At 44.2% G+C, this 27,570-nt stretch overlaps 1 protein-coding gene across 1 annotated transcript in view; it reads right to left on the bottom strand.

Moving 5' to 3' along the window:
* ZRANB2 (zinc finger RANBP2-type containing 2) overlaps nt 1-26,287 on the bottom strand; it is a 59,520-nt gene extending 33,233 nt beyond the window's left edge. Inside the window, exons 1-4 of the mRNA XM_069641915.1 lie at nt 25,825-26,287; nt 1,720-1,772; nt 1,529-1,637; nt 1,291-1,373 (exon numbers count right to left, since the gene is read on the bottom strand). Of these exons, the coding sequence (XP_069498016.1) occupies nt 1,291-1,373; nt 1,529-1,637; nt 1,720-1,772; nt 25,825-25,931 (352 nt within the window). The 5' untranslated portion in view covers nt 25,932-26,287. The remainder of the gene's footprint in view (nt 1-1,290; nt 1,374-1,528; nt 1,638-1,719; nt 1,773-25,824) is intronic.
* Between the last annotated feature and the right edge of the window lie 1,283 nt (nt 26,288-27,570).

The raw sequence follows: 27,570 nt of genomic DNA, 5'->3' as shown, positions 1-27,570 counted from the left end.
ACTGCCTTCTCCAGCACCAGCTTGGCGTGGTCAATCCCCACATAACGTGGCCAACAGGTCAAATGACCAACACGCAATTACACCACCAATATCTTTTTCGCACACCCTTACCAGGTGCACCACCTTACCTCCACAGCCGCTCAATTTCCCTTCCACAATGTGGGACTGTCCCAGTGTCTCGCCGTCTACAGGCTCCCCCTCAGCCCAGTTCAACCAGTATGACGTCTTAACGCAGTGACCTCCGTGGTCCTCTCCTAGTCTTCCTACACTAGAAAGACTTCTTGCTTACTTTTGCAACCACAAAGTCTAATTAGGCATTGGTATCCCTTGAGACACCCAACTTCCTCCTTGAATACCACTCCACCAAATGTATCCTTCATCCTTCCAGGTTCTTCCCTTTCCACTACTGACATGCACCAGTACACTGGAATCCTACTGGAATCCAATAGAACACCCCATTTCCCCCTGTTCACCACAATAAGCATGCACCATTCTTGGACGCAACCCCTAGGCTAGGGCTTAATATTCCTTCATTCTAGAGCTGCTTGAACTCCCCGCTGCCCCCCTATGATATCTATTTGCACCCCCCTGTATGCATTAGATCACACCTTGGTTTGCATTGCGGATGGGGGGGGGGGGCCGGGCGGGGTTTCGTAGAAAGTTCAATAAAGGGTACAGAAACCAAACTGGAAAAAGGCTGATGTGCGTCGCCCATTACTTATCACGCATGCTAACAGTGATCTAGGTGTTGATTAAGCAAACGGAAATTTGGGAAAACATGTGCTCTGTCAGCCCTACTGATAAGGTGTGCATCGGCCACGTTTACACCTAAAGTAGGCCAATATTCCCCAAACAATAGGGAGTAGAAATACTGCCTACAAAAAAGAAAAAAAAGTGTTACCAAGAAAGCTCCATGCAGCATTGATCAGTAGACCCATAATAAATTACAAAGACAGTTTTAACATTAATACTCCCATAAAAAAAAACATTTTACTCCCAACTTAAAAATAGGGAGTAAAATACTGCCACTTCCAGATGTTTGTCTGGAGTACTGGCTCCTGGTTTGTACAAACATCTCTTAAGGCACAGTTAGATACATATTGGGATCTGGGTGCATTTGAAAAGGGTTATAAATGATATTAAATTGGGATGGAAGCCACTGCATGGATAGCATCAATAGAAGAAAAAGTGTGCCCTTTCTTGAGGCAAAGAACATGACCAAGGATGCTACTTTCGGACGCTGTATACGCATTTCTTCACTTTACATAGCATTAAAATAATCATGTGTACCTGTCCTTTCTTCCAGTTTTGCATACTTTGGAGTATTGCACATATTACACTCCGAGCGCCTGGCCCAATTCACATTCCCGCACCTGGAGAAAAAAAAAAAAAAAAAAAGAAAAAAAAAAAGTGTATTCAATGCTACTTGCCGCCCCACCTCTCCCCCTATACCCCCCCCCCCAAAAAAAAAGTTCTTAAGGATTTCTTATGAAAGCACCAAGACAGTAGAATCATGCTAAATACATACGTTTTGCATTGCCAATCATTTGCAGTGAACAGGCCGTGACTTTTGTCTGCTAGCGTCTTCCCTATTTCTGTGCCTCCAGCTTTCATCATTTTAGCATCTGTAGATTTTTCTGAGTGGATTAGTAAATAAACAGTTAAGACGTGCAGAGAACAACAATTAATAATCGCCCCCCTCCCCAGAAGGAAGCTTACCTTTGCCACATCTATTGCAATTGGCTCTCCTTGCAAAGTTAACATTAGCACACCTGCAACAAAAAAAAAGAAAGGAATATTAAACTAGGTTGGAAGGATGCAACATTAAGATCAGACCTAGTGTTTAGATAATAAAATGGACAGTGGTGTTCTTGCACTCATTTGAAATGGGAATTTGAAGGCATTTTTATTTTCAGCCCACTACCAAGTCTTAGCTGATCGAATCTCAAACAGAATAACATTGTCCAATCTCCCGACTCCCATCATTTAGGGTTTTACTCTCAAGTTCCCCCTTAGTTGTCTGCATTTTCACCACATTAATATTATTTGCCACAAGTTTACAGCATGGAACAGTTTTGTTTTATAAACGGTCTCTACTCCATAAAACATCTTGGTGCACTGCCTTCACCTCCAAGAATGTAATTTTCCCTCTAAAGATAGTTGCTTTCTCATCCATAAACGTTCTGGGAAGTCACAAGTATGTATGTACATTCTCATCCATAAACGTTCTGGGAAGTCACAAATATATATTATTTTTAAAGAAAAAGGTGGCAGAAAGCCAACAGGATACAGCGCATAGGTCAGCAAATTATGTGGCTGTGAAAGGGCTGCGGCTAAGAGCTTGGGTGGGAGCCTGCCAAGTTCCCACTGGATTAGGAAATTGAAGGAAAAAGGGGTTTTGCTCTCCAGCTGCGCACACACATAAAGTAAATAGGCAATTGCAAATGTATATGAATGGTTTTAATCAAAAACTAATGCAGCCTGACACGTGTTTCGAGCTGAACGCTGTTCGACTGAGGCTGTTTGTGCAAAGTTATAATCAATAAATGTATAGAAAAAAACATTTGTTGACCATGATTCAATAGGAAAACAAACCAAACCCCAATCCCAGGGCAGAGGCGCAGTTGGGAATTGCCAAACCAACACATACGATGTGTGATTAGAAGTAACAAGCAGATACACCAAATGCACATAATAACACCATTCAAAAGAAAAGAAAATCACAACGAGTGCATGATTAGATAAGGAAAACCACATCACATAATAACCATGGTAAGAAAGGGGGGAGAGAGAGAAAAGAAAACAACAAGGTTATTCGATGAGAAAGGATGCTCGTGGTAATCAGCCCAAAGTACATGTATAAGGCCACTAAAGAGTGGAATTGTACCTTAGTCTTGGCTTGGGTAAATTGTAAATACTAAAGAAAAAACAATATTGAAGAAATTGTTAAAAGTGACAATTAGGGATGTTTTAGAAACTGTAAAAGAACAATTTTTTAGTGTGTATGTATCGTTATACCCTCACTTACCTAAAATTGAGGTGTAATTAATCTGACACAAATTATTGACCATGGGCTCCCTATAAAGCAAGAATGGAATAATGGTTTGTATCCAAGTCTGGCTGACGCGATATACACCTAGCAGTAAATTGAAGAATAAAAAAAGAAAACTTAATTGAAAAATTGACCTACCATTAATTTGCAGTTGCACGGATAGGTTATCGGTAAATTATTAACTTGCTGCAGCACGGGAGGAAGACGAGGAATGCAGAGACGGCAAAAGCCAAGAGAAACAAGATAACAAGGAGTCAATTGACTAATTAGGCAGTTAATCTCTAAGGACATTCGAGACAGCAAGAGAAGCGCACAAGAGGGGGCCGTGTGCAAATTCACAGCGTTGACTCACCAGTGCGTTCACTGCTAAGTGAGGAAATGGAGCCAACCGAAGACCCTCCATAGCCGAGTATAACTCGGAACTGTCCGGGAAGCGACAGCGAAGACGCCCGCGCTCGGGCGAATCTACACAGGAATAAGTGGAAAAGGAAGGCGCCATGATGGACTAGTGTGAGTATTATCTAATGTAAGCCAATACGCTTAATCGGGTTGGGCAAGGATGCGTATTATATGTAAGTATACCAAGGAAATTGTGCATACCGGTTGTACAATCGGTATAAAATTGACCGAAATGAAGAACCAAAAAAGGACCATGTGATCATTAATTGGAGTATAAAATCATTTGGGCTGTCCGCGGATGTCAGTAGTGTAAACTAGGACACCACGCCCATGCTCACAAATGTGTGCCTTTAGAAAATGAAGAGGAGGGAGCCCACTCCATCCAGATAGATGACACAATAATTAATTATCATCATGTAGATGGTGGCTGATTACCATTAGCATCCATAGACCAAGTCAATGTCTATTGACATAAATATGCAAAGAACATAATTAAACACATGTAGCATGACTTATTTAACAACTTAAAATCATAGGAAAACAGATAGTTCATGGTCTGTGTTCAGGCCAGACTCTACAGTACGGTATTGGCAAATTAATCGTGCTTCTAATTGTCTGAGTTTTAGGATCTGATTGCCTCCACGTTGTGGAAGAGTCACCTTCATCATCCCAGCAAATTGGATGCTTGTTTTATTGTCCATTTGATGGGATCTTTGCCAATGCAGAGCCAACGGATATTTTGAATCAGGTTGGGTGATTGAATGCAGATGTTCTCTGATACGAATTTTCAGCGGGCGTATGGTACTCCCAATATAGAAAAGTCCACAGACACATTTAATGCAGTAAATACAGAATTTTGAATTACAATTAATAAAAGACTGAATCTTATATGTGCCTAAGTTACCGAAATCAATAGAGGTAGTTTCCAGTGCATGAGTACACATAGAACAACCCCCACACTTGTAAAAACCAGGGCGTGGGGGCTGATGTAGCCAAGTATGTTGCTTGGGTGGAATTGACATAAAAGAAGGAGAAAGTATATTTTTGAGATTATTTGCCTTAGTATAGATGAAACTTGGCCAGTTGTCCACCCAAGGAGTTATGTCGTGATCAAGTTGTAGAATGTGCCAATGCCGTTTGATTACATTGTAAAGCAGCGAACTATCTGAATTGAATCTGGTGATAAATTTGAGTTTCTGAGAATGAATAGTCTCGTGCCTTATTTTTGGAGTGAGTAGATCGCATCTCTTCATAGCCCGTACATCAGATTCTGCTTTTGCTACAGAACGTGCGTCATAGCCTCTGGCTATAAACCTGTTGCGTATCAATGAGCACTCCTGGTCGAAGTCTTTCGGTAACAGACAGTTGCGTCTTGCCCGAATGAATTCGCCTTTGGGTATATTAGAGACTACAGTTTTCCTGTGGCAGCTAGTGGCATGCAGAATTGCATTCACGGATGTAGATTTTCTGAAAGTTTTGGTTACAAACTGATTATCAGAGATACTGATAGTAAGATCTAAGAAATGTATGCTTGTGGGGCTGTATGTTTGTGTAAATTGAATGCCCCAGTTGTTAGAATTAAGATAAGCAACAAAATTATTGAGGAGCTCAATCGAACCATTCCAAACCAAAAGCACATCATCAATATAACGTTTCCACATATGAATATGTGGCGTAAAGAGCTGGTTAGAGAAAACAAATTGTTGTTCATAGTTATGCATGAAAATATTTGCTAATGCAGGGGCATAACTTGCCCCCATAGCAACTCCGATCAACTGTCTATAGTAAGTATTGTTAAAAAGAAATACATGGTTAGTAAGGGCAACAGATAATAGATCCTTGATCATTTCGATATGTTCGAAAAACGAAGCAGAATAAGCACGGAAAATAAAATCTATACTGCTAATTGCTAACTGATGATTAATAGATGTATAGAGCGCTTTTACATCAAGTGTAACCAGTACAAGATTAGGCAGCATAGGTAGTTGATTGAGCATCTGGAGAATATGCATTGTATCACGAATGAAAGTGGGTATGTTATTAACTAATGGTGAAATACATTCATTAATGTACAGGGAGGTAGGCTCCAAAATACCACCCCCTCCACTCAGTATTGGTCTCCCTTCTGGTATTTTGACAAAAGGTTTATGAATTTTTGGCAGAAAATAAGCAGTTGGCATTGTTGGCCCATCTACAATTAAGAATTGTTTTTCCACATCTGTTAACAGACCTGCTGTATGCCATTTGTCCACTACTGATTTGATTGTTACGCGGAGGGAGGGCGTAGGGTTAGCAAGTAAAATTTCGTAACATCCTGGAGAATTAAGGTGGGCGAGGCCCATTGTAATGTAGTCTGCTTTGTCCAAAATCGCAACATTACCTCCCTTATCTGCCTCCTTGATGATAATCGAATCGATAGAGGCCAGAGTATGCAATGCTTGTTGTTCTTTACTAGAAAGATTAGATTTCAGCTTCATATTTTTATTGAAAGAGTCTTGTAATTTGTGGATGTCATTGGTTACAGCTTGGTGGAAAGTATCAATCAAGTTATCTTTAGGAAATACAGGAGTAAATTTAGATTTGTTTGATAATTCTTTTATTTTCAAAGTTTGTTGTTCGATATTAAGGTCATGCATCAAATTCATGATATTCATGCTTGGGTCTAATCCAAATTCATCAATAGACAGGAGTACATGAGTACTCAACATGGTTTGTAAAGTGATGTCAGATGGTTGTGGTTCTGAAGGTTTGTTTTTGTAAAATTTAACTTGTGTAGCGAAAAATTTCTTTAATTTTAATTTGCGAACAAATTTAAATAGATCAATCTGAATTTGAACATATTCATTGAAACCAGTAGGCGCAAAAGAAAGCCCACGATTTAGGACAGAACGTTCGTCTGAAGAGAGCGAATAACTACTCAGGTTATGAATTAGGTCTATCTGATTTGGTTCCTGAGAGTCTGTTGGTATGATGACCGAGTGACTCTGCGTTGGGCGAGCGGGGCGTTTGGATCATCAAAGTCAGGTAGAATTAATATACGTAGACCTCTAGGTATTTTGTTTTCTTGTAGGTAGTGGGTAAGAGTAGTCTTTTCCCAGAATTTATTGATCTCTCTGATGCTAAGGCGTTCAAGCTTAATGAATTTGGATCTAAGATCCTCTACTTCGGGAGTTATCCTTTTGAAGGGATTCAGTGTCGAGCCCCTTGGGGCAAATAGGGCCTTGATATCATCATCTCTGGTTAGAATGTATTCAGCTGTTGCAGCCATAATAATGGGACAAATAGTAATGCCGAGTAAAGCTGCTGGGAAAGTAATCTATCCACTAGCTCCAATAATATGCTCAAGTTACTTATTGAACATGCCGAAAGAGAACATGCTAGAATTGTTGTTCAAATTGACAGTTTGAAAGAAGAAATCGCTCTTTTTGATGCACCCAGTACTACGATCGACAAGAACTATAAAACTCTATATACCCGTTTGCGCAAACATCAGGATGAAGTCAAACTACGCAAATCACGGAAGTTCTCACGTGACGACAGAGACTACCGTGATAATAGGGTCTATACTTATCAACCCAAATATGATCAAGTATCTCGCTCCCGTACGAGTAGTATAGCTTCGTCCCTTGCTAGTTCGGAAGCTGATAGTGACAGTGACAAACCATCTTCTCAGACAAATTCAGAAGCAGGTATTGTTATCTCTGAGTCCAATTTCTCTGATGCTATCGAGTCCAGGGAAGGGGAACAAATACCCACTATTCAACCCACGCCTTTTTTAGAACAAATACGCAGGTACAAAAAAGGCAACCGCCAAGCCGCACTAGCTGCGGCCAAACAGGTTCGATTCCAATTACCTCCATCCGCCAATATTCCAACCCCAGACCCAGGGGCACAAGGGGCGGCCAACCAACCAGGCGCAAACGCCCCGCTCGCCCAACGCAGAGTCACTCGGTCATCATACCAACAGACTCTCAGGAACCAAATCAGATAGACCTAATTCATAACCTGAGTAGTTATTCGCTCTCTTCAGACGAACGTTCTGTCCTAAATCGTGGGCTTTCTTTTGCGCCTACTGGTTTCAATGAATATGTTCAAATTCAGATTGATCTATTTAAATTTGTTCGCAAATTAAAATTAAAGAAATTTTTCGCTACACAAGTTAAATTTTACAAAAACAAACCTTCAGAACCACAACCATCTGACATCACTTTACAAACCATGTTGAGTACTCATGTACTCCTGTCTATTGATGAATTTGGATTAGACCCAAGCATGAATATCATGAATTTGATGCATGACCTTAATATCGAACAACAAACTTTGAAAATAAAAGAATTATCAAACAAATCTAAATTTACTCCTGTATTTCCTAAAGATAACTTGATTGATACTTTCCACCAAGCTGTAACCAATGACATCCACAAATTACAAGACTCTTTCAATAAAAATAAGAAGCTGAAATCTAATCTTTCTAGTAAAGAACAACAAGCATTGCATACTCTGGCCTCTATCGATTCGATTATCATCAAGGAGGCAGATAAGGGAGGTAATGTTGCGATTTTGGACAAAGCAGACTACATTACAATGGGCCTCGCCCACCTTAATTCTCCAGGATGTTACGAAATTTTACTTGCTAACCCTACGCCCTCCCTCCGCGTAACAATCAAATCAGTAGTGGACAAATGGCATACAGCAGGTCTGTTAACAGATGTGGAAAAACAATTCTTAATTGTAGATGGGCCAACAATGCCAACTGCTTATTTTCTGCCAAAAATTCATAAACCTTTTGTCAAAATACCAGAAGGGAGACCAATACTGAGTGGAGGGGGTGGTATTTTGGAGCCTACCTCCCTGTACATTAATGAATGTATTTCACCATTAGTTAATAACATACCCACTTTCATTCGTGATACAATGCATATTCTCCAGATGCTCAATCAACTACCTATGCTGCCTAATCTTGTACTGGTTACACTTGATGTAAAAGCGCTCTATACATCTATTAATCATCAGTTAGCAATTAGCAGTATAGATTTTATTTTCCGTGCTTATTCTGCTTCGTTTTTCGAACATATCGAAATGATCAAGGATCTATTATCTGTTGCCCTTACTAACCATGTATTTCTTTTTAACAATACTTACTATAGACAGTTGATCGGAGTTGCTATGGGGGCAAGTTATGCCCCTGCATTAGCTAATATTTTCATGCATAACTATGAACAATTTGTTTTCTCTAACCAGCTCTTTACGCCACATATTCATATGTGGAAACGTTATATTGATGATGTGCTTTTGGTTTGGAATGGTTCGATTGAGCTCCTCAATAATTTTGTTGCTTATCTTAATTCTAACAACTGGGGCATTCAATTTACACAAACATACAGCCCCACAAGCATACATTTCTTAGATCTTACTATCAGTATCTCTGATAATCAGTTTGTAACCAAAACTTTCAGAAAATCTACATCCGTGAATGCAATTCTGCATGCCACTAGCTGCCACAGGAAAACTGTAGTCTCTAATATACCCAAAGGCGAATTCATTCGGGCAAGACGCAACTGTCTGTTACCGAAAGACTTCGACCAGGAGTGCTCATTGATACGCAACAGGTTTATAGCCAGAGGCTATGACGCACGTTCTGTAGCAAAAGCAGAATCTGATGTACGGGCTATGAAGAGATGCGATCTACTCACTCCAAAAATAAGGCACGAGACTATTCATTCTCAGAAACTCAAATTTATCACCAGATTCAATTCAGATAGTTCGCTGCTTTACAATGTAATCAAACGGCATTGGCACATTCTACAACTTGATCACGACATAACTCCTTGGGTGGACAACTCACCAAGTTTCATCTATACTAAAGCAAATAATCTCAAAAATATACTTTCTCCTTTTATGTCAATTCCACCCAAGCAACATACTTGGCTACATCAGCCCCCACGCCCTGGTTTTTACAAGTGTGGGGGTTGTTCTATGTGTACTCATGCACTGGAAACTACCTCTATTGATTTCGGTAACTTAGGCACATATAAGATTCAGTCTTTTATTAATTGTAATTCAAAATTCTGTATTTACTGCATTAAATGTGTCTGTGGACTTTTCTATATTGGGAGTACCATATGCCCGCTGAAAATTCGTATCAGAGAACATCTGCATTCAATCACCCAACCTGATTCAAAATATCCGTTGGCTCTGCATTGGCAAAGATCCCATCAAATGGACAATAAAACAAGCATCCAATTTGCTGGGATGATGAAGGTGACTCTTCCACAACGTGGAGGCAATCAGATCCTAAAACTCAGACAATTAGAAGCACGATTAATTTGCCAATACCGTACTGTAGAGTCTGGCCTGAACACAGACCATGAACTATCTGTTTTCCTATGATTTTAAGTTGTTAAATAAGTCATGCTACATGAGTTTAATTATGTTCTTTGCATATTTATGTCAATAGACATTGACTTGGTCTATGGATGCTAATGGTAATCAGCCACCATCTACATGATAATAATTAATTAGTGTCATCTATCTGGATGGAGTGGGCTCCCTCCTCTTCATTTTCTAAAGGCACACATTTGTGAGCATGGGCGTGGGCGTGGTGTCCTAGTTTACACTACTGACATCCGCGGACAGCCCAAATGATTTTATACTCCAATTAATGATCACATGGTCCTTTTTTGGTTCTTCATTTCGGTCAATTTTATACCGATTGTACAACCGGTATGCACAATTTCCTTGGTATACTTACATATAATACGCATCCTTGCCCAACCCAATTAAGCGTATTGGCTTACATTACATAATACTCACACTAGTCCATCATGGCGCCTTCCTTTTCCACTTATTCCTGTGTAGATTCGCCCGAGCGCGGGCGTCTTCGCTGTCGCTTCCCGGACAGTTCCGAGTTATACTCGGCTATGGAGGGTCTTCGGTTGGCTCCATTTCCTCACTTAGCAGTGAACGCACTGGTGAGTCAACGCTGTGAATTTGCACACGGCCCCCTCTTGTGCGCTTCTCTTGCTGTCTCGAATGTCCTTAGAGATTAACTGCCTAATTAGTCAATTGACTCCTTGTTATCTTGTTTCTCTTGGCTTTTGCCGTCTCTGCATTCCTCGTCTTCCTCCCGTGCTGCAGCAAGTTAATAATTTACCGATAACCTATCCGTGCAACTGCAAATTAATGGTAGGTCAATTTTTTAATTAAGTTTTCTTTTTTTATTCTTCAATTTACTGCTAGGTGTATATCGCGTCAGCCAGACTTGGATACAAACCATTATTCCATTCTTGCTTTATAGGGAGCCCATGGTCAATAATTTGTGTCAGATTAATTACACCTCAATTTTAGGTAAGTGAGGGTATAACGATACACACACTAAAAAATTGTTCTTTTACAGTTTCTAAAACATCCCTAATTGTCACTTTTAACAATTTCTTCAATATTGTTTTTTCTTTAGTATTTACAATTTACCCAAGCCAAGACTAAGGTACAATTCCACTCTTTAGTGGCCTTATACATGTACTTTGGGCTGATTACCACGAGCATCCTTTCTCATCGAATAACCTTGTTGTTTTCTTTTCTCTCTCTCCCCCCTTTCTTACCATGGTTATTATGTGATGTGGTTTTCCTTATCTAATCATGCACTCGTTGTGATTTTCTTTTCTTTTGAATTGTGTTATTATGTGCATTTGGTGTATCTGCTTGTTACTTCTAATCACACATCGTATGTGTTGGTTTGGCAATTCCCAACTGCCTCTCTGCCCTGGGATTGGGGTTTGGTTTGTTTTCCTATTGAATCATGGTCAACAAATGTTTTTTTCTATACATTTATTGATTATAACTTTGCACAAACAGCCTCAGTCGAAGAGCGTTCAGCTCGAAACACGTGTCAGGCTGCATTAGTTTTTGATTAAAACCATTCATATACATTTGCAATTGCCTATTTACTTTATGTGTGTGCGCAGCTGGAGAGCAAAACCCCTTTTTCCTTCAATATATTATTTTTAACATTCCTTTATTTAATCAGAGCATGCTCCTTGTTGAGGTACCTCACAATTTCAGCATTAGCTCATCGCAACAAATTACAGACCACCTACCAGCCCTAACCAACTGATCACCCCTTATCATGCTTCATTTTGGTTGACTGGTAAGACTGAGAACCCCAGACAGACAGAACAGGTGCGAAACATGGTCTAGAATTACATATATCTAATTGGGTAGACATTTCCATAGCCTTTTGCCAATGGTTGTGAACAGGATTAAAATCAAAATACTGCGCCTAACTTTTAACAGTAGCTATAATACAGCAGTCATTCCTCAATCACAAGAAAGACTACACCTGACATATTTACTGAAAAGCATACTCAGTAAAAGCTTAATTATCGGGCACCATAGGGTACTGTATAATGTGTGTGAGTGAGGGGCCAGTAGCCCCCCCCCCCGTCCCTCCCTTCAGTACAACTTGGACCATGTACCGCCAACGGTGAGGAGTGCCCCCTTATTTATTACCAGCATCGGCTGGCAGGTGCGTAGATGGGGCTGTTGTGTAGGACACATGGCATCCATTTTGTGCCCCCTTGACTCCATCTTGGTTACCAGGCCTCACTGCGATAATACGGAAAAGCTGCTCTCCCCTTAGCATTACCTCGCACACATGGCCCCCACCTTTTCCCTCACTGTGTCCCAAAGCCTCGCAGCCCCATTTGCACACTCGAGCCAGAGGCAATTGCAACATAAACAAATGTAGCATCTCTTCCACCGACATCACTGCCCCGTGCGTGAACCGGCTTGAGCCAGGCCTTGTAGCTCATCCCATCTCCACAAACCTGCTCGTGCCCCCTCACTATTGGAAAATTACTGCCAGTGTAACCCTGCGTCCCTGCAAGGTATTCTCTTGATGTACCAGATGGGACCTCGCCATGGTGCTCACCAGGCATTCCCCCAGCTAACATCAGACCTTTGCCGCAGTATATTTTATCTTACTACTAACAAATGCCATCCTGCCTCAGATTCTTTATGATCATATGACCTGATGCTCCATATAAGACTCAATAATGATGTAAATACATGAATGGAGTTCACATGTTCAAAATGATTTGTTCAAAATAGTTAGTGACTTGTTTATTGCACGTTTTATTAGATAGTGTTATGTTAGCTTAGTTAGTGGCCACCCCTCTTCACAGCGACCTAACCTTCATCTCTCCTGGACACTAACAGCCGGACCACATGATGTTCACTCTCCCGACAAAAGGAGCAACCAATCCATGAACCTATATTTCTATAATGCATACCCAATCCAGCACTGATTTAGTACCCTATGTTAGTTGCGTCACCTATGCCGATTTTTCACATTATAAGGTCCTGTAAATGCAATGTTTGCCAGAGCACTTCGGGCAGCAGAGGTCTCTGGATGCCAATTCTATATAAAAGACTTTGAACTCTCGCAACCTGTCCTCTTAGCCTCATTCCCCGTCCGGGGTGTGGCATTTATTCTTATTGCATGTGGTAAGATGGGGAGGGCTCTTACATATGGTGACCCCCCCACCCCTCCCGCCGCGACGTGATTAGGGACAGGTGACCCTAGGCCCTTGCCGTGCAGCGAGATCCGGGACACCACCCAGAAAAACCATTGCCCCCGCGGTCGACCAGCCTGTGCGCTCAACGAGAACGGTCCAAGGGTTCCCGGTTAACAAATACCCAACTGAAAAGGCTGCTCGCCGAGGCAGGCCACAGCTTGGTTGGGGTGCGGACCAGATTGTGAATGGTGACTCTCGGACCACCCGACTGAACACGCGAGTACCGGTTGCGAAAGTTACCAAGAGGTAACTGAGGGGCTAAGGAAAAAAGGGAACAGGTAACAGAGTGGGCAAGGAGAAAGTTAGGGTCTGCGTGAATGATACTGAGGCTTTTCTGATCTATCCTTTATATGGACATTAGGTTTTGTGAAGATAGAGGTAAGAAGAGTAAGGAATCCTAGCCCAAATGGGCTAGAAGGGGGCACCGCGTAGCATTGTCTCATCCAGTGCAGATAAAAAAGTGAAGCTAGGAGTCTCGTATATGTAGTAGACTGAGTAGTAATTTAGAATATTCTTTTTCCGTGTGAGCAGAATTCTTGGCGAGGTAGCGAGGGGAGTGCATGAGAAAGAGGTAATGAACTGAGGGAGTAAAGCGCGCTGGTAGTATATGTTACAATTATGTTTTCAAGTGTGTCAAGGCATTACACATGTTGATCTGTTAATAACTATGCGCCTATCAAGTTGAAAAACAAACTAAGGTTGATTAAGAAAATTTAAAAATGCAATGTATACGTTAATGAAAATGTTTTGAGTAATGGTAAATGACGGAGATTCATCGGTAAACAGTGAAAGGTTGGTGAAAAAGGCGTGGTACCAATAAGGTTGCATAAAACATTGAAACAAGAGTGTCGACCAAGGGTCTGTGTGCCTACACGGAGGAAACTATACTATCATTGCGGGGGGGGGGGGCAAACGCCATTAGCACATATGTGCCCACATCTCCCATTGCATAGCGAAAAGATACAGAAGTGCCACGATCAGTGGGTAACTGAGATAAAGGGAGACGGCACAACACCCATATGGCCAGGAGGGTCTTTTGATAAGAGAGGATTGTATCTTGTGTCCAAACACCTGCTGGCAAGATACAAGTTGAAGCAGTTGCAGAACAAGTTAGATTTGTGGCGAATTAACGCCCGTAGGTGAGGTAAGTACAGATAAGACAGTCGAGAAAGAGCCGGAAGTAGGTGGGACTGCAGGGGGAGAATGCACGACAACTACAACAGAAAGTGACACAACTAAAATATACCCACTGATGAAGGCCTGCAGTAGGATATAGTGAGCCCCAGTATGTGCCCACGTGCCCCACCCCAACTACTCTGACAGCAGCAGCCACTGCACTACCCCCGTATGACCGGGGGGGGGGGGGCCTACGGCCCAATTAGCGCCCCACCAGTGAATCTAGCACGACTAACTGGAGACTAGACAGCTTGCACATGCACTGATAGAAATAACACGATTAAGAGCGTTGTGATAGAGGCCAGATGTTGCCACGGCCCCTCCAAGTGTCGCAGGAGAATCGGCGCCAGCACCGTCACAGGCGGCATCCATACCAAGAGGGAAAGAGCAGGAGTGGCAATCGGGAGAGTTTATTTTCCATTTAAATGGTAAGCCTGTCAGAATAATACGACCAACACACACAGATAGCCAGCGTGGGGAAGGACAGGAAGAAAGGGAGCAAGAAGTAGCGGTATGGAGTGATTTAGACGAATATGAAGAAGGGGTAGCGGCAGTGGGCTCCCCGCTGCCATTCCGACGAACTAGATGAAAGGGCGCTAACAAGGTGGCAAGGGAGGTTAAGACAACAAGTAGGAAACATGCTGGTGAGTAAGACAAAGAAGGGAACGGTAAGTAAGACAGGAAGAAAAACACGAACTGCAAATGCCGCTGATACATAAAGGAGCAGGACGGTCGCACTACATTCCGTGGGCCCAAATGGACAAAAACAATTAGTTGACACTTCTCCCCCACTTTCGGGCGGGGAAATGGATACACACATTCGAAAAAACCACAGCAGGCGTCCCATTGGCAATAGAGAATATAAAGGTTTGTTGGTGTCCATTGTTAGTGATCAAGCGGATGCAGTGTGGGTGAAGGCGGGGTTCCTGGGAGTGACAATGAGTTGTGACCGCCATGATTATCATCATACAATAACGTTAACGCACATGTACGGGATGCATTGTGGAGAACTTTTCCAGACATTCCAGATTTACACTTAGTGATGCAGTGCACGATGGGAGAGGAGGAGCCTATGCAATTTATCCTCCGGGTGCAAGACCTGTGGAGAAGTGAAACGGGTACGGCGTTGGATCAATCCACCGCCTTGTTCTATTTCATAATTAAAAAAGGGATCCCGAAGGAAGTACAGAAGGCCTTGGATAAAATAGCTGGGATAGAAGCCAAGGGCTGGCCTGAAATTCAAAGCATGATTTTACACCATTGGAGGATCAAAGAAAGGGAAAAGGGAGATAGGTTGGCAGATGAAACGAAGTTAGTGCATAATAAGAGTGAAGGTCGCAGCGCTGAATGCAGCATCATCAACTGAGAAGCAGTGAAGGGGATGACGGAGCAGGAAACGCACCAGCCAGAATGGCTGCAACATGGACTGCAGGAGGACAATAACAGTGGGACGGAGAAGAGCAATACGAGGGCCCCAATGGCAAGGAAGACCAATAAGAGGACAAGGTGGGTACAGGGGACCAAGAGGGGGATTCGGAGGAATGGGAAACAGGATTTGGTGGGCCTGGGATGAGAGGAGGACCGCACGGATCATGTTGGAACTGTGGAAGGTGGGGACACCATTCAAGAGACTTTAGAATGCAACCTGTGGGTTACTTTCAAGGCAAGCCTCGTATGGGAAATGAGCAGCAGTACAGACATCCACACCCGGGGTGGACAAAATGAGCAATATTACAATGAACCCCAAATGCCACAAAGACAGCTCCCCAGCAGCAACAGAGGGGGGGGGGGGGTGCAACAACCCACGGCCAGACAATACGGTAGGGGACGCGAAACAATAACATTTTTGCGACATCTGCTAATGGTGCACCTGTACCCTTTCGCGCCGCAGCAGTGGTACGAGATGTTTTCTCAGTGCCAGGAACTGAGACATATACCGATTAGGACAGCCCACAGAGAGCACTTGCGTGTCCAGTCCCATCCACTACTGTATGTGCAGAAGAGAAACCACTAGTGGGAGCAGAGATAGGGAACAGGCAGTTTATCTTCATGGTAGACTCAGGAGCGGAAAAATCATGTCTCATGGAAGGGCTGTTTCCGCTCTTGGGAAGAAATTTAGACACGCAGGGGTTCTCTGGGGCTATTTTAAAAGTTCCTTACACAAAAGATCCTGACATAACAGTGGGGAGAAACCAGTGCACACACCCTTACTGTACCACGAAGATGTGCCAATAAAAATGACCATCTCTTTCACTGAACGGGGGAATAGTGTGTTCGACCCCAGGAGTGTGGCTTCCTGCAGTGTTTGTAACAGCCCGTGTTTGGGAACATTTGAACCAATGGAATATGCTGTGCTCCCTTTGGCATATTCGAACCACTGTTGCTGCACTCGCAATTGTGCATCACTAGCTGAGCAAGTCGCTTGCTCCCGTTCCAACAAGAAGGTCGCTGCTGCAGAAGCCTTAGAATGGCCATGCCTTGAACATGCGTCATCTTTATTTCTGACCCCCTGAATGAATGCTGATCCACTCCCAGTCCCGTAGACCAACGTTCTTTGAATCCTACTCATCTTCATGCCAAATCCAACTTGCCACCTAGACCCCCCCCACGGGGCACATCAATCGTTTACAGAATGTCTTTTCTGCTTTTGAGTCAGGCTGGGATGATTTTTCTATCAGGCAGAGCGAGTCAGCACAGGATGTGGAGAGTTGAATGCTTCCATGGCAGCAAACCGACAATTGAATCGGCATGGACGAAGAGTGAAGAAGCAGCACATACAGCAGTTCAGCCGGTACCAATGTCCAAGCTGCTCCCGAGTTACTAGGAGGCACAGTCAATGTCCACATGGACACATTGTTCCACAGCTGGCACCATTCAGCTCCAGTGAGCGGATAATGGTTCCAATGCACAAGCAGATGAAAAGCCTTGGTCCACAGTAGTGTCACGCCAAAATATGCCCATTGGGTGGGGAGGGAGACGAGCCCCCCCCGAACCTGAAAACATCTGTCTTAACCTCTATGACAGAGGACTTTAGAATAGTACACCCCCAACAGAGTTCGCAGTTAACCGTGGTATTCAAAACTACAAAAGCCGAAACTAATGGAGGACATTGTGCCTCTAGTAAATGTAACATTCTACAGCAGAGAATTCCAAAGCAAGCTGGTTGTCAGGGGTCCAATCAAAGTGCCTAGAAGAATCCAGGATTATGATCGCTCCTCAGTCTAAAGCTCTCCTAATTCTAGTCACTTCCAGAGTCTCCCTACCTCAAAGGGACTCCAATAATCAGCACCCTGGTGTGAGAGAACCATTGTCATGTCAGAACTGTCTTGAAGCTCAGGTTCCGAGGGGACAGTTTCTGTGCCCTAGAAAAAGGAGTCAACCTTCCACAGGTGGTTCAGAGTAGAAGCTTCCTGAGCAGGGTCCCACATTGCTGTGGGTACACCCAGCCCAGACAGCAAATTCTCTCACCAATCCTATCATGAATGAGTCACCTCGCCAAGCTAACATGGACATCCATAATTGTGTGATTCCAGTAGCCACAAAAGTCTACCAGACAAGCCCTTTTAAAAAAAAAATAGAAATCAACATGCCTGTAAGATGCCCATGGGTACATCATTATATTTTGAACCAGGGGGAGCAGACTTTAAAAAAATTCACTCTGATGGAACTCTGCTCCAGCAGCTGTTCGCACATCTGACCTAAACGACCTTGCTGCCACTGCCAGAAGGGTCAGTAGACTGTTTGAGCAAGGCACAACATTTCATAATGCTGGCACAGAGCATTATGAAAGTGGTACCAGATTAACTTCCAGAAACAAATCAGGATTATTTAATTGCTAAAAAATGTCATGCTATCCGCCCTCCGATATCAACTATTGTCACACCCCATTTACTGGGCTAATAAAACGAGACTCCCACTGTACTATGGCAATGGTTGATCTGCACAAAACAAAAAAAAGCCAAGCCTATAACATCAAGCCATACTGTCACAAAGGAACTATGCTCAGCACAAAACACAGACCCACAATGCGTTGATAAGGCACTTAAGCAACACAGAACTCCAGAAAATACCATATCGGTCAGGGCACACAAGGTTAAATACTCTAAGTTCGTTGGGCTTTGCTAATGTTTTTCAGGTGCCAGAGGCCACTCAGGAGATTAAGCAAAATAAATTAATCAAAAATATTGATAAATGACCCATTCACTCCATACGAGATAAGAAACCACTCCCTTTATGTTTTATTAAGGTATATATTTTTATAATGAAACATAAATCATAAGAATTACTACAATGTTCTTGTTCCCTTAATTCAAAGAACTTCAACTGAAGGCAAATGAAAAAAAAATCAACTCCAAAAGTCAAGATTTGTGTCAGCAGAACATTACATCAAGAGCAATTGCAAGTCCTTCCCCAGGGACTGCTGTCTGGGCCCATTTTAAGAACACCCTCCGGCATTTTGCACACAAAAATCGAAAAATGGTCATGTTTAAATGTGCCGCTAAGAACCACCTGCCACTTATAATTAGCCCGATTTGTCAATTAAATGACAACTACGGCACCAGTGGCACAAATACCTAATCAGTTGTGTCAAGTATCTACCCTTGTGAGAGATGTGATCCAACATTGGAAGTCGGTTTCTGTAATTTAACCTTTTAACTGCACCACCCCCCCGGCCCCAGTGCCAAGGCCTTTTTTGGTATTTCGCCATCCAATGCCTTCTAATGTTTTCTGTTCTATTAACCCCTTAAGTGCCATGGACGATGCAGCTTGTCCTTGGCAACAGGGAGGTAATCCCAAGGACAAGATACCTCTCTTGGCACTCAAGGGGTAATGTAGCTACATTTAACTAATTTGAAATGTACCGATCTGTGCCACAATGGGTTTTTTGTTGCTGCCGCAGACAAACGCCACAATGGTTTTTCGAGGGTTTGGGGAGAGAGGCCTGCATAAGAGGTGCAAATAGTGGGCAATATTATGGACGGGAAGCATAACTGAATGCAATGGAAATGAAAACTTGAATATGAACATTTGTTTAGGCTTACATACTTTTGCAAGCTGCTACAGTAATGCAATGTAACATCCAGGATGGGGAAAATAAGCATTTACCCATATTCTTTCTGCTTGCGATGTTGCCACAACAATGAATATATTGTTCTTATGCATGTTGTGTACCTCTCATGGCACAACTATAAAAAAAAATTAGACCCGATCATTAAAACCTACATGAAAGAAAGCAGGGAAGACATAGGGTCAAAGGCTTAAATTGCAGACCGGGGCTAAATCCTGGTTACACCACTTAACCCAAGTGTGATCCGAGAGACCTGTTCATCAAGCCCATCTTCAATAAACTTGACTCACTCGGCATAGCCTACACCAACTATGCCAAGCCCTCCTCCCCCTTAACTACTCAGCGGCCTTTCGCCAGATATACTCCACCACCCAAGCCTGGATTGCAGCCAATGGACTATGCCTCCATTGAGACAAAACAGAGATCATCCAAAACAGAGATCATCCTCATAGGCACAAATGAGCTACTGTCCAAACTCAACCATAAATATGACCACTTGGTCATTGACAGCACCAGCATCCCTGTATCCTCCTCAGTGAAAATGAAAACCCTTGGGATTTATCTGGACTCCACCCTGTCTATGACCAGACAGGTCAGCGCCACCGCCTCTCCCCACACCACCAACTAATGCTATCAGACCATTCCCTTCCAACCAAAACTGCTTATGCATCGCCCAAGCCACAATCTGAGGCAAACTGGACTACTGCAACACTCTTCTTGCGGGCATCTCCTCTAAAAACATAAACCGGCTTCTAACGGTTCCGAATAACGCACTCAGCAGCACTCAAGAGCCCCAAAAGAGCCCATATCACACAGGCCAGATGGGATACCCACTGGCTCCCGGTTAAGGAGATAATCACTTTCAAAACTCACCTTAACACACAAATGTTAAGCCTCTCGCCCCCCCATTTAGACCACACTCAGAGATACCTCCTTGCGCCCTAAAAGATCTCACTACAGCAGCCAACTACACATCCCGCCCATCAAAAGGGCAAAAATCAGGTGGGATTGGCTTCCCCCACTTAGCACTCCTCTGGAACACCCTGCCCAACGCTCTCAGAGCTGAGGCATCCCTCACAGCTTTCCGCAAAGGCCTCAAACCCACGCTATCGCCTCTTATACTGCCTGTAACTAAGTATGCATCTCCCATTACACTAGCATGAAAATAAGATTTTTTGTCTGCATACTGTTTTTTCTTTCTGCAACCAGTCAGGTCTTCTGTAACAAGCCCCACGATGCCCCCGGGCTGCGGTGCGCTATATAAATGTGAATAAATAAATGAGACGAATCATATTAGGTCTTGCCAAAACCCAGTCTCTAAAAGTGATCAGTTTGTAGCTTCCTCTCATGGGCTGCACAGGTTAAGGTTATACTTGCATCGGTCTCCTGAATAACAAATGGAACGTGAACGTCGGTACCAAAGATGCCCTCGAGTATTAGGCTGACACTTTGTGACGCGTTGGGTCACTTAATTAAATTCGGCCCCATCCCTGTCTTAACTCTAACTCAGATCCTATGGGCCCGAGCCGAGACCTGCCTGCGAAACTGGCATTGTTAGGCCACATCTGTGCCACATGCCTACAGCAGGGACTCATGCTGTTGGAAGGGTGCAGCCAGAGAGGCTTGTTGAAACGCAGATGAACAGGAGACATTTTGAAGTTTAAAATGAAACGATAAATCAGCAGACCCAATTCTGACGTCTTTCCACAAGGTGTTGTGACAGCTACTGATTTTAGCACCCCGTTGTTAAAAGTTGTAGTAAGGTGGCCTTACATGCATAGATTGTTGTCCTCCGAGACCTTTCAAATGTACGTGTTACGGAGAATTCTGATAAATGTGCTAATTCCCTTCACCCCCAGCAACTTTGCTGGATTCTGAAGACTTGTTTTTTTACCTGGAAAGAGTGTGAGCCTCGTGTATTTTGAGGTGTGTTTTACATTTGGGTTCTTTAAAGGTAACTCCATAGGCATCTTTTTATTCGTGTTACAAAGCACCCTAAGTGCAGTGACAGAGGGTTGTCTTTTTAAACTTCCCAAAGGTTTAAATATCTTCTCTGGGATAAACTACTGTTTCCCAGAGAATGTAAAGTGAAATTGACTTTACTAGTCTATTCATATATTCATAGACCCAGCACACACCATCTTACAATGGAGTGCTGGAGGGGTTACATAGTATGCTGTGTCCAAATCATCATGTAGCAGTCACATGCTACCCTTTCCTATTGAAAAGGCTGGTGGCAGTGGTTTTACAACAAACTACCATGATGTTTCCCCCCGCCTCCGACTGTGAACACTGGTAGCTAAAAAAAAAATCACTGGAGCCACGTTTTTTCAAGATGGCGCCTTAAGCTCCTTTGTTTAAGCAGGTCCCGGTCTTCTCGCGCCCCAACCCCCAGTTTCTTGTTGGAAAGGTTCTCCTTTCTCTGTGCGCCAAACCAGGTTTGGTCCCTTTGTTAGTGTGCCTTTGGCAGGCTTCAGGACTGAAGAACGCCTCTGGCGCCTGGGGTGGGCAGGAAGTGAGGGAGGTGCCCGATCTGGCATGATTGGCTGACTGTCCAGCAAGGACAGCCACGCTGGAATGAATGGGAGAAGATTGTTTTAAACCACTGGACCAAAATAACCACTGGACCAAAAAAACCAAAGACAAGCTGGAAGAGGGCAGCCGCTGCAACTCCTGGGCCATTGGTTTGCCCGGTGAAGCCCTGCTGCAGGTCCAAATTGTCAAACTCCATTCGACAGAGAAGCTCCTTCAACGGCTTCTTCCTTTGAGTTGGTGGGACCAATCAACTCGTAAGAGACCTGGATACCACTCTCAAGGCTGGTTAGGATTAACCAGGGGAGGGGTACCAGCTTGAATCTACAGCTACTGGAACTGAAGTGACTCCATTTTGTTTGCTTTCTTCAACAATCCTGTGTAGTGCAGGAGCCCCCCCCCCCCCCCCCCCCCGACGTCCTCCCTCTTGTCCCCACGACTGAGGGTCAGGAACAGCGAGATCTGCAGAACCTGCCAGGAGCCACGACTTCAGTAGCATTTGTTTCTTCATACAAAAAAGGTATTGTGCCAACCTGATTGAGAGAACGCGCTGTGAAATTTCGTGAAACTTGCAGACCTAATCAGCTTGTGACCCGACATATGATCTCTTTTTGCCTAAACTACTTCTAAGAACTTTCGCAAAGACTTGACTGTTTGATACCACAACACTAGCCAATTGACTTTGGCCTGGCCTATTGACTTGAATTGAACTCCTCTGGCAAACAAACTATGTGCACCGTCTAAAAAGTATACCCGATCTATTTTACTTACATTGCGCCTTTTGCTCCTTTCTAAGTACTGAACTGCCATTTGGCACCTGTTTCAGGGGAGCTCAAACTGTCTCACAACCTTAGAATTTTGTATTGGTTTATAATATTGAGTTTCATTCTAGTGAAATGTTTTCTAAAATGATTGTGTAAAAATGAATAAGTGTTTAAACCAAGAAACCTTGAGTATAAGTGTTTACTTGAACCACTGTGATTGAAAGTCCTTTGTGTAACTACTTGTACTGCTCACATTCACTCTTGAGATAAGCAGCTCTCTACCAAAAACTGTTGGTTTGACTTACACCTGTAGTCCTAATTGTGTGTAGTGGTCCCAGAGGGTACTGCCTGTAATTCTGCCTAATATGAAATCCTGCAGCAGGTGCCTCCCATGGCTAAACCTTACTTGCCCCCCCCCCCCCTAGCATCTAATCGGGCCAAAGGATCCTTAACAGGTCCTTCAGCAAACACGCAGTGCACATTCTATTGCTTTTTAGAAACCAGAACAATTTACCTTGTTTCAGTTTTCATTGTTGTCCTTAAGTGATATTACTTTATTTGAAATGTGGCTAATATATTACTAGCTTATCAGAGGTTTCTAGACAAGTCTGATCTATGAAAGTCGTCAAAACAGGTTCACCCCTGTTCCTCCAAAACTATCAAGGACCACATCGACTCCCTGGCTCCTGCCCGGGCTGATTTCTCCAACCACTCCTTCACCACTGGAGTCTTCCCTTCCCCCTGAAGCACTCCCTTGTGCACCCTCTTAAGAAACCCTCTGCAGACCCCTCCTGCCCAGCTATCGCCCAATCTCCATCACTCCCTTCCTGGGCAAGCTCCTGGAGAAACTGGCTCAATCTCTACACTGAATCTGTTGGTTGTCTTCATGACCATCAGCCTGGCTTCAGAGCTGCCAGAAGCACGGAAACTGCCCTCCTGAACATCCGCAAGACCTGCTCACCAACCGTGACTCTAATACCCTGTGCGTTCTCATCTTGCTTGACCTCCCTGCCTCTGACACGGTCAACCGTGCCATCCTGCTAAACCGTCTCCATGATACCTTGGTATCACTGGTCGGCTCTGGCGTGGCCGACTTCTTTCCTCTCCAATTGACCCTCCCAGGTCCAACTGGGTCCTTCCTATCTTTTTCTCTACCTGTGGTGTCCCCCAGGATGTAACCTCTCTCCCTGGCTGTTGAACCAATACATGGCACTCCTTGGCCACCGCATCGCCACTCTCTATCCCAACTTTAAGTGCAATGCGGGCGATACCCAGATCATTTTCAGGCTACCCTCTGCCCCCTCCTCTCCTTCCCTCATCTCTGCCATCCAGGAGTGGTGTGCCGCCAATGACCTCCGCCTTAATGCCAGTAAGACTGAGATTCTACTCATCGGCACACCAACTCCCTCCTTCCCTTCAGCTCTCTGGCCGGCCTCTCTTGGCCCTCTTCCTACTCCCACCTGCAAGGCTAAAAACCTCAGGGTCAACTTCAAGTCTGCTCTCTCCTCCCCTCACATCTCTAAAAAGTCACACTACCAGCTGCACCTCCTTAGAGGTATTCTTCCTTTCCGCTCCTTCCCCCAGAAGCTCAGTCTCCAGACCCCTGGTCCTCTGTAGTCTGGACTATTGTAACAGCCTCTATCTAAATCTGCCTGCCTCCACTCCCCGCAACTTATCCAGAACAGGACTGCGAGACTTGTCCTTGGCCTCAAGCCCAGGGACTGTATCTCTCCAGGACTGAAATCCCTGCACTGGCTCCCAGTGGCTGCAAGGATTAAGTTCAAAAGCCTCTGCATTGTACACAAGGCCTTCTGGGGTCGAAATACCTTCAACACTCTTCCTAAATATCTTCCTTCTCAAGCTCTTCACTCATCCGCCTCCAACTCCCTCAGTGTCAGTCGCTTCTCCAAGCAACGAGTTGGAGCCATCTCCGGTTCCAGAAGCACTGCAAAATCTTCCTCTTTGCCTTTGCTTTCTCTCCCTCTCTCCCCTGCTGATTTCACGACTGAAACTGCTCGGGTTACCTGCCCATCCTTTCTGATCTCTGGCCCAGGCCCCATCAATTGCTCACTTGCACTGCCTCCCTGGCAACCCATGCACCTGGGGGCCGTTGTTCTGTATCGTCCCCCTACCAGCACTTTTGTCTGCACTTCCTTGCACTTGCCACCAGCTGGCAGTTTATTTTCTTATTCCACCCCCCCACTGCACTTTCACCTCTCCCTTACCCTGCACACTTCTCCTTTTCCCCCTTCCCATGCAGTTGCGCAATCTGAACGACACTTGGCCTAGTAGGATCGTCTTCTGTCCTCCCTTTGCCCCCCCCCCTTGCCTCGTCACACCTTGAAACACTTGTGTATAGGCACGTTATAAATGCCATATCATATTATACACGTTTCCGGTTTCTGTATAATTGAAGAATTATTTTAACTTTTAAGCCCCACAGGTTAACGCACATTTGGGTACATCGGGTCCAACATACCCATTTACATGTGGGTTCTAATACAGCCGCGTGCATGCCATTGCATTCCGATATACTTTCAGTCCTGGATTCCACCATCATAAATACAGCAACAAGAGCCCCAACCAAATATCTATACAGCGCATACTTGGCACAGTTCGGGCCTTTAAGAATTTCCATGATCGGGTGCCTAATCAGTCCTACAGACCCCCCCCCCCCCCCACTGTGTATCTGTTACAATTCATGTCACTAAGTTTACCATAAAAGGATACCGGGCACAAATGACCCCATAGAGAACCACATGCAGCAGCAAACCACTTCTGATACACCTCACCGTGTAGTGTACAGCAAAATTGGAAAGTTAGCCACCCTAGTCAAAATCCTATATTGCCTGCAAGAGCTGCATACAAAATGCTCATGACATGCAAACTACTACTTTTGGATCTATACACATTTTAACGTCTTCTGTTAGTCTTCCCATGAACAGACAACAAAACTACCTAAGGACGAAAAGTAGATGGTGCTAAGCTACAGGACAGCTCCTAGCAATGCATATCCTGGAGTATTCGCGCTCGCCTAGGACGCGTTTCACTACTGCGAGCATGCAGCCGGTAACACCCCCTACAAAGCATGTCAGGTCAGGGTAACGGGAGAATCCGCTAACCACCAGATATTCCTTTCTCACTCGCACCCGTTGGCTCCACCCCCAGGACTTAGGCCTCGAACTGGCAAACACGAGCAGCGAGATGATGCGGGGAAACCAGAGTAGGAGGCCCATCAGCCGCCTGCCGCACACTCACTTCTGATCCGGGCAGATCCAGTCCCCGTCGCTGGCTCGAAAGTTCTTGGAGGACATCTTGTCGGTGTCGCTCGGCGGCAAGCCCCCGACAAAGAGCTGTTCCGCCATATCCCTGCTCTTCGTAGATATGCCTCTTGCGACGTTAAACTTCGCTTCAAGCGGCCTGGCCGCTCAATCTAGAAGTTCAAGGCGCTCGCGAGTACCGCTTTAAACGTTTGCAGCCGGCACGGCGGACGTTACCCTTTTTTACCGCAAACAGGCACCTACGAAGACAGCTCGTGCTCTCGGGTGAACCTGTCGGTTGTGGCGCAGCTGCAACTACAGAGTTCCGAAGCCCTCCCCTCCCGCCATAGGATGAGCGATAGTCATGGAAGAAGGACTCACGAGTCCCGCCTACTGGCACACCACGTTCGCGGCTTCCGTTCAGTCACAGTCAGTGGACATCTTGGAAGAGCAAAGTTGATAACTAATGGAGGGAGGGGGTAGATTATAACTAAGCATTTCCGTAAAGTGGTTTTTCGAATGTGACTAAAGGAGTGTATTTTCACTGCACTGAGGAATATCACTTTCAGGTACTCATAAAAAGAGTAAGGTAAAACAGTTTAAAAATTGTAACAAAAAGCAATATATAACTTTATTCTCCGTTCTAATTGAGCCACGAATAAACTTCCCAAAGCCGCTCACGTCACTTTATTTAACGTAAGCAGCATAGAATGTCCTGTCCTGTGTTCATCCGAAACGCACGCGGCAGCCATTTTAGAGAAGTCCTTTCAAACACCGCCACCGGACGCGCTTAGCAATGTGCGGCTCGTGGTGCAGCCAGTTACCCACATCGCAAAAAACGCTGAAATCCACAAAATCCTCCCCGCCCTTAATGGCTGCTCCTACACTATGTGTAATACACGTGCCTGACTGTTCACAACCAAGATGACTGTTTTGAGCCCGCTCCCTCCTTCTCTCTCCTAAAAATTATATTGGCGATCTACGACTTGGGAAATATCCGAGTTAACTAGCTAATTGCACGAAATGCAAAAAGAATGTTGTGCTGCGGTCCGACAAGGGTGCAAACTACAAGATTTGCAGGATACCTTGCTCTCCAATAACAGATGTCATGCCACTCTTTCTACACCGTTTCATAAATTAACAGTTTTTCTGAACTAGCACAACTTAAAAAATAAGAAGCTTGGTGCAATATGTTTGAGATCGAGATTTCTTTTTTAAGATTCATCTACCCACGTTTACCCACACAGCTCTGGTGAAGGACTGATCATACCTCTCAACTCACATGCTTTTGTATACATGCCTACGCTCCCAATTTAGGCAGGAGACACGATTTTTCTGTGAAAAATATTGCTATTTTTCAAGTTCATCCACCTAAAATATTTCTAGCCACAATTCGTTCCTATGGGAAACTTTACGTCTCCCGATTTCTCTGAAGAAATCTCCCTCCCAGGTGCCTTGGAACGTTGGCGTGTATGCTTTTGGCGGGTGTCACCCGCCCGGAAATCATCTCTCTCATCTGGCAAGCTCACTTCCATGAAAATGAATGAGCTTTCACCCGCCAAAAGCAAAAGCGAGTGTTTTCACCCTCTGTGGGGTGACAAAACGTTTGAATGATACAGTAAACGCGTAAAATGCACAGACAAGGAATATCAGAAGTTTTACATATCACCAGTTGGGTTTTGTTCATTTCGAGGTGAAGTGAATCTTTTAATGCAATAGTAAATGTGACACAATTATATCCAGC

Source organism: Ambystoma mexicanum, chromosome 1q, assembly GCF_040938575.1.
Source record: "Ambystoma mexicanum isolate Mex_15411 chromosome 1q, UKY_AmexF1_1, whole genome shotgun sequence".
Lineage (NCBI taxonomy): Eukaryota > Metazoa > Chordata > Amphibia > Caudata > Ambystomatidae > Ambystoma > Ambystoma mexicanum.
Note: the sequence above shows the minus strand (reverse complement) of the source record. Positions and strands in the feature narration are given on the sequence as shown.